This window comes from Rhincodon typus, chromosome 10, assembly GCF_021869965.1.
Source record: "Rhincodon typus isolate 14 chromosome 10, sRhiTyp1.1, whole genome shotgun sequence".
Lineage (NCBI taxonomy): Eukaryota > Metazoa > Chordata > Chondrichthyes > Orectolobiformes > Rhincodontidae > Rhincodon > Rhincodon typus.
In genome coordinates this window covers 21268819-21279860 of record NC_063341.1, presented here as the reverse complement: position 1 = coordinate 21279860, position 11042 = coordinate 21268819, and the positions used below count along the sequence as shown (strand labels likewise).

The 11042-nt window shown below is 38.3% G+C and overlaps 1 protein-coding gene across 1 annotated transcript in view; it reads left to right on the top strand.

The window, feature by feature from the left end:
- The first annotated feature begins 3578 nt into the window (after positions 1 to 3578).
- LOC109923255 (dual specificity protein phosphatase CDC14A-like) overlaps positions 3579 to 11042 on the top strand; it is a 58104-nt gene continuing 50640 nt past the window's right edge. The window contains exons 1-2 of the mRNA XM_048602059.1: positions 3579 to 3596; positions 4545 to 4624. Coding sequence (XP_048458016.1) covers positions 3579 to 3596; positions 4545 to 4624 — 98 coding nt within the window. The remainder of the gene's footprint in view (positions 3597 to 4544; positions 4625 to 11042) is intronic.

Here is an 11042-nt window from a genome sequence, read left to right as displayed (position 1 = left end):
AAAATACATGGTTAAAGGCTGGTTTGGCTTCCTCTGGAGTGTTCCATCCAGTTCTGGACACCACACTTGAAAGATGTGAAAGTTGAAATAACTATACTTAACTTCGACCAGCACGCCATTTTCTGTCGCATTTTGAAACTTTTCTCAACAATTAGTTCTAGTAGCGTGGTGCATTAGCATTGCAGGTTTTGCATCAATGGAATGTCATTTTGGCTTTGAACACAACTTGCGCTAAATCTGGAACTGTGAACTGGATCAAAGGGCTTCAAAAACCTCTGAAGTTGAGGTTTAATGTGTAACGATAATGCACTGTCACGTTTCAAAAAATTTAGGGAGAGCAGTTGTAATTCCTGAGTATATTAAATTTATTACCTCTGTTCCCTCAGCATTATAGATTTCTCTGCGTTAGAGCTCCAAGAATCCATGTATTCAAGTACATGCATCTATTCTGAGCAGGACAGTTCTGTTCCAACCAGGCAAGAGTGTAACAATATTAGAACTGCAGCTAAACAAAAAAAACCAAAGAACTATGGATGCCGAAAATCCGAAGCAAAACTAGAAATTGGTGGAGAGACTCGGCAGGTCTGGCAGCATCTTTAGAGAGGAAGCAGTTAATGTTTTGGGTCCAGTGACACTTCCTTCTGTTCCAAAATGTTAACTCTGCTTCTCTCCACAGATGCTACCATACCTGCTGAGTTCCTCCCAACAATTTCTGTTTTTGTTTTATAATTTCAGCTGCTGATCTCCCTTGGTACTTGGATGTAAAATTATGTTTCACTTGATGGCTGTGAAATTTGCTTATTCAAGAATCCATTGTCCATTGTGTATTAATTTACAACCGTTAACAATTTTTTAGCCTACAGTAGAAAAAGGAGAATTTTCACACTAAAGCCTTTGTCTTGTGGATAGTGTTTTGTTTTATTCTTTAATTGCTGCGGCTCTGTAACTAAAACCTGCTTTTCCTTAAACAGTAATTAGTTCTTGCCCAACCTTTTTAAGTTCTTTATCGGCTTGCTTCAAAAGTTCAGTTCAAATTTTTGATTTAAGTCTCTGACAGTGTTTTCATGGTGTAGGGAGTGGCATGCCACATATATTGAACTTTCAACTACTGCCTAGTAACCTGAGTATTGTTTCATTTGTTACTCCAGGTATATTTGTGAATGCTATCAGGTAATTGGCATTTTGTGTGTTTTTTTTTTTGTTTGTTTTTTTTTTGTCCCCAGCTGAGAGGTTAACCATTCATCTCTCAAGATTCTTGGGTCTGAGTTACATTACATTCCATTGCTACCATTTGCAGCCTTGCCACAGGTGTTCTTTTTACATAAGATCACCTTATTGCTTTGGTCATTTTGAAAAGCATCCCTTCTCTGTTTGTCAGCCTTCAGATTCCGTTCTCTTCTTTTCCTCTCTTTATTCTTTTCTCTTTTTTTTAAAAATTCCTTTCTTTCCTGTTTTTATTCTTTACTTCTCGCTTCTTTCCCCCCTCTCTCTCTCTTCTCGCTTCTTCTCTTGCTCTTTTTTTTTCTTTATTCATTCACGGGACAAGGGCGTCGCTGGCTAGACAACATTTATTGCCCATCCCTTAAGAGTCAACCACATTGCTGTGGGTCTGTAGTCACATGTAGGCCAGACCAGGTAAGGATGGCAACTTCCTTCCCTCAAGGACATTAGTGAACCAGATGGGTTTTTCTAACAATTGGCAATGGATTCACGCTCATCATTACATTCTTAATTCCAGTCTGGGTTTGAGTCCTGCCACAGCAGACGGTGGAATGTATTGAATTCAAAATCCACCATCTGCCGTGGCGGGACTCAAACCCAGAACTATCTCTCTCGCTCCTTTCTCTCTCGCTTCTCGCTCATGGCTCTCTCTTGCCTCTCGCTCGCTCCTTGCTCTCTCGCTGTTCTCATCTTTGTCAACCTTTTGTAGTATCATGTAGTGTCTCCCATTGCACCTACCCAGCCCTTTCTCTCGCATGTATGCTTTCCTTTCCTTTCCTTTCCTTTCCTTCAGCCTCACATGCGTACTGTTTCTTACCATGCTGTGTCTTGTGCATGTGCCACTTTCTCATGTACACTGTACAGTAGAGAAATGCAGTGCGTCAGTGATTTTAAAAACTTTTCTATTCAGAAAGTATTTTACGTTTGTAGATGTGCAGCAATTTCTATACACAATAAGATAGAGTGGAAATAATTTAAGATTTCCAAAGCTACTAGTCTGCTTGATATTTATGGACAATGTTTAGACTCTTAATGAATAAGATGCAGGAAACTTTCATCCAAGGATGTGTGAAAGTTCCTGTGCTTCACAAGAGGATGTGGTTGTGTTGATTAGATATACATACTAAGAAATCTTTAACTCTAATTTCATTTAACTATATTTATGCATTTTCAAAGAGCTAAATGTATGTAAGTATTACTTGTGGCTTCAAACATCTCATGTATTAATTGTCTGTTTTCAACTGGAAAGAAAATGCTGAATATTCCTGCATAATGACCTCTTAAACTATGTTGCATGTCACATCTTCAATTGATGTGGGAAGTGTTGTTTGGGCCTTTAATGAATTAGTTTGCTTATGTATTTTTAATATTCTATTCTGCTCACTTGGAGCATAAACACCCAGCATAGTCCAGTTGGACAGTATGTTGTATAATCTGCAAATTGTTGTCAGCTTATTCACAGTTTACAGGAGATAGATCAGATTATTCTCTCGAATTTCAAGGATCATCAATAAATAAAGACCTCCCTTTGCATATTAATCTTTCTTTACTCATTTTTTTATTTGTATTCTGTGATCAAGTTTCATCATGTTATCATGTGGGAATTTGGATTTTAAAGTAAAGGTAAATTGTTTTTCCATTTTAGTATAAAATGTTTTTTTTTTAAACAGGTCAGACATCATTTTCAAGAAAGCATGTGACTTCAAGCTAAATGACTAGATGGATTGATGAAATGTTTGCAATGCTGAACTTTTCTGACATAGAGGCAGACTAGGGCCCACAGTTGGTTTTCATTTGAGAAGAACAGTTTCATTACAGTTGAAGCGAAATTTTAGTTTATGGCAGTTCAGGCTTTTAAAACTGCTTTAACAAATGAGGTAGACAAGGCTTTTCTTAATGCTAAGCTAGAAAAAATCAAGTGTAGCCAGTATCTGCGAATTTTGGGGAGAGACCATAACACACAGAATTGCATTTGGTTAATGTGTAGAAACTTGTCAATGAAAGAAATACTTGCAACCCAGACAGTTAGGTAAGAAATTTACAGTTCAGGTAAGAGTAATATTTTACTGAGGTGAGTGTCTGTAAAGGATATTGCTAGAAAAAGGTTTTTTTTTCTTTTGGCTGTAAGAACATTGGCACTGAAATGAATTTATTCGTTGAATTATTCATGAATTGATTACCATGATGGCCATGGCAATCAATCTGCACTATGATCTATCAAACCAGGTTTCACTGAGACCTGACTTTTTGAGCATTAGCATCAGCTGGGTTCACAATAGTTCAGATCTCTAAATAGCCTTTTGAAAGCTTTATGTATGTTTCTAAAGTAATTCAGACTTTTCAATCTTTCATTTAACATGGTGGTCCAGAACGTGGTCAGTGTTTACTTGTGTACTAATTGTGTGTTCAATTTGTTTGGGTAGTGAACATTAACTAACGAGGAATTCATTTGTATTCATATATATTGAGGCAGATTGAAAATGTTGTGCTTGAATTGCAAGGTGCATGTTTGTAATATGCACTGCTTTATGAACAAAAGCCGAGTATGTACATGAACGTGTAATCTCTAGTTCTATTCCTCACTGATTTAGCTTTCTGGAATAGAACAGGTGGTACTCCTGACCTCAAAGAAAGCTGCCACAATGGACTCCATGGTGCATATTTCTCCATTATGATGTTAGTTTAATTCTGGTGTGCAGGAACAGTAAGCTCATCAAGTAGGCTGAGAAGAAAATCTCATAGACAGCAAACAAGGAAGTAAAGTTTGCTGGTTATCATTCATTTTAACTTGCTCTCTGTGGAATGATTAAAGACTGGAATATGCAAGTGAAATTAAGGTAGAATATAAGCTATCAAACTTGGGGAAAATAGGTTTTTTTTTAAATCATTCAAAAGAAGGAATGCCACTTGACTGAAGTATTTTTCAAAGCCAGCTATGATGATCAACATTTTTTAACTTAGTTCACCATTTGAAAATTCAGCTGCATCTCATCAACAAGACTTAACCTTTTCAGTTTTTTTTTGCATGGAGAATTGTGCATTAAAAAGTTAAAGCTCTCAACAGATTTGAATCTGCAAATACAGCAGCCACTGCCTTGGAGGAGCACGGTATCTCTGACAGTATTTTGCATCTTTAACTAGGCCTTTGTGCTCAACAAGTTTCCTAACTGGCTATGGCTCTACAACCTAGATTTGTTTTTATATTTTAATACTGACACTTCACCAATGCAAAATAATGAGCGAGGCAAATTTGAAAACATAGCTGCGATGATTTTGAAGACTGATAGATAAAATCAGACTTATTGTGCTCTTTCTTCAACAAGGTCATTTATCTTCAAAAAACACCAGAAGAGGCTTACAGATCTCTCGTAGCAGGAAAGAACCCTCCTTATCTGCCATTCAGGTATGATTGCAATGTTGCACAAGTAATTTTCTTGGTCTTCTATTTCTTTTGATTGCAACATTAAAAAGATTGACAGTTCTATTTATTTTCCTCCTTCTTCCACCCCCATCCTAATGCTATCACAAGACAATAGCTTGACAAGGAAGAGAAGGTGAAAAGTTACTGAGCATTGTTTCATTTTGATTTAAAGCATTGGGAAGGTTCAGATTGATCTTTCTTTCCAGCATGGAGAAGCTCCTTTTTACTGAATGTTTCACACGATGTTGACATGACTTTGAATTTATATAGCACCTTTTAACATATATAAACATTCTGAAGCACAGTGACTTTATTGGTTAAAAGTTTGATCAAAAAGGGAAGAACATCTCAAAGTGGGATATGGGGATTGGAAAGAAAGAACAACCATAGCAGTTCAGGGATGGAATTTTACACCTTGGGACTTTGTCAGCTGAAGACACATTCTTCACTGGTGGCAAGATTAAAATTGGGGATGTTCAAGAGACCAGAATTAGTGGAGTGCACATATCTCAGACAGTTTCAGGATGTAGGTAGAGTTAAAGGGATGGGAGGGATGAGAATTTTAAAACTGAATGCTGGTTATACTGGGAGTCAAATGTAAGATAATTGAGCACTCTTAATGGATAAGTGGAACTTTGTGTGAGTTAAACTAGGGTAACAGAATTTTTAGGTGACATTAAGTTTATCAATTTAACAGGGGAGTCTGACCAGGCATGCACTTGATGTTGCAAAGATAGGACTTGGCAGTCTTAGTGCAGATGTGTGCTGAAGCTCAACTCTGGCAAAATGTTGTGGCATTGAAGGTTGCTAACAGTTTGTTCAGCCTCAAACTGGATGGAACCAGTGGCTAGAGTTTGTGGAGGTGAATGCTTTTTTAAACAAAAGCTCACCTCTTGCAGATGTGCATGTTGCTGGCTAGACTAACGTTTGTTTCCCATCTCTCACTACCCTTGAACTGAGTGGCTTATCAAACCATTTCTGAGGTCATTTGGGTGTCATCTTCATCATTGTGGATCTGGAATCACATGAAGGCTAGTTCAAGTAAAGACAGCAGGTTTCCTTCCATAAAGGACAATCATGATAATTGATAATTTTATAGTCACTGTAACCAAGGCTGACTTTGAATTTCAATTCATTTAATAATTGAATCAGCTACCATACAGGGATTTGAACCCATGTTCCCAGGCTAAACGCATTTAGCCTGGGAACATGCGTCACTAGTCTGGTGACAGTTATCACTCTGCCACTTTTCTCCATCAAAGCTGAAAACAATGACTTCAGGTTTTCCAAAATTTAATTGGAGGACATTTCTGTTCACCTGATACCGGATGTTGGATAAGCAGTATAACAATTTAAAATCCATAGATGATTCGAGCAAGTAGTCATGTGGAAACTGATGCTATGTTTTGTTTTTGCTTTGATTAAGAATCAAATCCTCGAGACTGGTAGAATATCATTGATCCAAAACTAAATGCCAACTTTGTTGTTTAGGCTTCAATATGTTGTTGTTCATTTGTCCTTGAAGATTCAATACTGTTAATCTATTTTTTTTGTATTTTTTTTATTAGTCATGCTGAGTGTTGATATTTTGAAATTAAATTTTCAAATTAAATTTTTTTTGTGCTGAAATTCTGTTGGTCACGATGCAGTGTTGTTCATTGTAATGTAAAGTGCATGGAAGAAAGTGGATGCTGGAGTATCGCTGAATGCGGCAGCAAATGCATCCTACCAGGCATAATTTCATAATTTGTTGGCAACATACTGTCCCAACCATCATAGATTGTAGAATCCCTACAGTGTGGAAACAGGCCCTTAGGCCCAACAAGTCCACACTGACACTCGGAAGCATGTCACCCAGACCCATCCCCCTAATAACCCACCTGATCTATATATCCCTGAACACTACAGGCAAATTTAGCATGGCCAATCCACCTAGTCTGCACATCTTTGGACTGTGGGAGGAAACCGATGCACCTGGAGGAAACCCACACAGACACAGGGAGAGTATGCAAACTCCACACAGACAGTTGCCTGAGGGTAGAATCGAACCCAGGTTCCTGGTGCAGGCAGCAGTGCTAACCACGGAGCCACTGTGCCACCGCTTAAAACACTTGTGTAAAATAGGCAGTCAATAACATCACTGTAAAAAAGAATAAAGAAGGAACTTGAATTTACATAACTCATTGTTCTCAGGGCATTATAAAGTAAGTTGAAAGTATGTTTATGTGTACATAAAAAAAATTAATATATAAATGTATGTTTGACATATTTGTTAAATTTCTTGTCATGCATAGTTGTTTTGAACTGTGAATTGATTTGTGAATTAAGCTAATACTTTGGATTTTAGTGGGTGTTTACCCCGAGCTGTCAGAGTGAGCAAGTCTCCAACTTTCTTTTAAACAGCAAGACATGCAGCCAGTCTTTGTAAAATTTTGCACAAGTGTTTACAGAGTTCCACAATGACACTACATTCCAAATCCTCAGTGCATTCTTGTAATGTAAGCTTCCAAAGGGGGTGCGGGGGCGGGGAAAGAAAAGAAATTGGATGCATAGTGCAAATTAACTTGGCAACAAAAGATTACCTTGAGGTAATCTCAAGATTGCTCTCGTAGCTATGTGATGAGAAGTTTTGAGCTTCTTCTGCTTGTGAACTGAATGTGCAAATTTCTGTTCACATGTTACCAGGCTTTTTTTCCCAGGTATTTTAAATTTATGTTCTTAACATTTGTTGTTTAATCTAACCAGGAAGAGATTTATAAGTAATAAATGAAATGGACATGTTGGAACTTGAGTTTCATACAGCTTGATGAAAGAAAGGTATTTTGCATTCTTTGTTTGTGAAGTTTCTAGTATTTCTTTTCCACATTTCACAAACATCTCGTTAATGGTTTCCCTTGTTAAATCCTTTTTTTAAGTATCCTTTGTATAAGCAAGAAAGGTTCATCGACCAACAAAAGTTACTAGGTGTTGGGCTGTATTTATAAAAACAGACATTCACCATGATCAAGTCAGTGTTTCAGAAGTCAGCATCTTTTTGTTATTGCAATATTTAACTCTTCTAGCAAGATTGGAAGATTATAAGCAATTGTTATAATTTAGAGTGGAAGCTGAAAAAAATCAACATATTGTACCTCAACCAATGATTGTAGTGATTCAAGAAGGCAACTCACTTCCCTACCTCTGAATTAGGAGGCCTGGGTTCAAGTCCCATCTGCCCCAGAGATGTGTTGTAACATCTCTGCACAGGTTGATTAGAAAATTATATTTTGGAAAAAGGCAACTCCATATCATATTTTTGAAGGTATTTTAACAATTGGCTTTATAATTGCACTTTGCCACCAAATCCTACATTTTCTGGAGTATGTGTTAACATCACATTCTATTTGGTCATTTGCAGATTTGTGATTGTTATCATTGGCTAATTCTTTCAAACCAAAATCTGATTACAGATTATAGGCCACTTCTATTGACTGTCTCATTTTGAAGTTTTATACAGCTATTCTGTATGTTGAATTTAGACTTTTAAGTTGTTTAGCCACTAATGATTGTAAAAATTGGGCATATTTTGTGTAATACGTTTGAAAACATATATTTGAAAACCTGTTTAAAAAGGGAGTAAGGCAAAAGACGGAAAATTACAGGCCGATTAGCCTAACCTCTGTCATGGCTAAGATTTTGGAGTCAGTTGTAAAGGATGAGATTTCTGAATTCTTGGAAGTGTATGGTAAGGTAGGGCAAAGTCAGCATGGTTGCATCAAGGGGAGGTCATGTCTGACAAATCTGGTAGAATTCTTTGAGGAAGTAACGAGCAGGGTAGACCAAGGAGAGCCAATGGATGTTATCTACCTGGACTTCAAGAAGGCCTTTGACAAGGTGCCACACAGGAGGCTGCTAAGTAAGATAAGGGCCCACGATGTTAGAGGCAAGGTGCTAGCATGGATTTGACTGTCTGGCAGAAAGTAGAGAGTGGGGATAAAGAAGTCTTTCTCAGGATGGCAGCCGGTGACAAGTGGTGTTCCATAAGGGTCAGTGCTGGGACCACAACTTTTCACTTCGTAAATTAATGATCTAGATGAAGGAACTGTGGGCATTCTGGCTAAGTTTGCAAACAATACAAAGATAGGCGGAGGGACAGGTAGTATTGAGGTGGCAAGGCTGCAGAAGGATTTGGATAGGTTAGGAGTGGGCAAAGAAGTGGCAGATGGAGTACAGTGTCGGAAAGTGAAAGGTCATGCATGTAGGTAAGAAGAATAAAAGCATGGACTATTTTCTAAATGGGGAGAAAATTCAAAAGTCTGAAGTGCAAAGAGACTTGGGAGTTCTAGTCCAGGATTTCTCTCAAGGTAAGCTTGCAGGTTCAGTCAGTAGTCGGGAAGGCAAATGCAATGTTGGCATTTATTATGAGCGGACTTCAATATAAAAGCAGGGATGTACTATTGAGGCTTTATAAGGCTCCGGTCAGGCCACATTTGGAGTATTGTGTGCAGTTTTGGGCCCCGTATCTCAAGAAGGATGTACTGGCCCTGGAGCGGGTTCAGAGGAGGTTCATGAGAATGATCCCAGGAATGGAAAGCTTAACATATGAGGAATGTTTGAGGACTCTGGGACTATACTCATCGGAGTTTAGAAGGATGAGAGGGGGATCTAATTGAAACTTCCAGAATACTGAATGGCCTGGACAGAGTGGATGTTAGGAAGATGCTTCCATTGGTAGGAGAGTCTAGGACCCGAGGGCACACCCTTAGAGTAAAGGGAAGACCTTTTTAGAACAGAGATAAGCAGAAACTTCTTCAGCCAGAGAGTGGTGAATCTATGGAATTCACTGCCACAGAAGGCTGTGGAGGCCAGGTCATTGAGTACATTTAAGACTGAGATAGATAGGTTCTTGATTATCAAGGGGATCAAGAGTTACGGGGAGAAAGTGGGAGAATGGGTTGAGGAACTCATCAGCCATGATTGAATGGCAGAACAGACTCGATGGGCCGAATGGCCTAATTTCTGCTCCTGTGTCTTATGGTCTTAAAACATTGAACTTTATTTGCTAGCAGTGTTTGGCGTGGCCTTGTTGTATAGTTGGGCCTAATCATTAGTCTCATTGAAACATAGTTTGCAGCATCCAAACTAGTTGGACCAAAGGGTCTGCTTCCATGCTGTATGACTCTTACTCTAAAATTTCTCTCCCTATGTCTGGCTGACTGCCTCTCAATGAGTTTCAGGTCATAGTGACTGTCCCATTGTTCAATATGGATTATAGGTCCAGGCTGATCCTTGCTTTTGACTTGTGGTAACTTTGGCCTCTTTGCATTGTATCAGGAATGCAACAAAAATTGTAAGGACCAGTTCCAGTGTATGTACAGTGGCGTGTTCAAATTAAGTGTCATCTATCTTCTGCAGTTTCTCAGGGTGGCTTCAGCCTGCCTACTGTTTATAATTTAATGTGCAGAGTTGTTAGGTGATTGAAATGGTGCTGGTCCTCCGAGGCCATCTGGGCCGTGGCAAGAGAGTCAATAACGAGAGGGCACAGATTTAATTTTAAAAAAGGGAATTTTATTTTGCAAGTTATTATGTTCAAGAAAGTGGTGGAAAGAGATTGTGTGGTCTCCACCCCTTATGATCAGCCCATTGGTGTGAACTCGTTTTGCTGTGAAGTGTTTCACAGACTTTATGGCAGAGCATGATGCAAATCTTGAGAAAGGATTTCTATAAATCTGACCTGTCGGAAATATAACTTGCTCTACTAGACCGGAGGATGGGACTGCAGATTTGGCATGATTTTCCACAATGAGCCACCTAATTAGTGAAAATTGATTTGCTTTCCTTTTATATTAGGAAAGCAAAATTACATTCATGATTTTTCTTGTTAAGCCAAGAGCACGTTGTGGAAGATTCCTCCCATGCAGTTTGTTTATGATTTTATATCAGCGTGTAGAGTATTTTACTTTACAAAGAAATTTTATTTTTCCCATATAACCTTTTTATTACTGCATTATAACGGTAATAATTTTAACGTTCCAATATACGAACTGGAGTAAATATGATTAAGCATCAAGTTTGATATCAACATCTGGACAATTAGATAATCGTTATCATTTTGACTGATGTAAGCAACTGTCCATTTTAAATTCTGAGGTTTCCCTTACTGGACACTACTCGAAGGTAAAAACAAATTTGAGGTTATTGGGAAAAGAGCAAGTAAGAGTTGCTTTTTGAATAGCTCTTTTCAAAGAGCTGCCATAAGCATGGTTGGCAGAATGGCCTCCTATAATGTTTGTGGATGAATGAACAACTGAGCCTGCTCCTGTTTTTGTTGGTACACTTTCAAGTTTTGTTCACACTAACAATGGTAGGAGCAATCCTACCTGATCTATTTTCCTACCTGATCTATTTTCCTACCTGATCT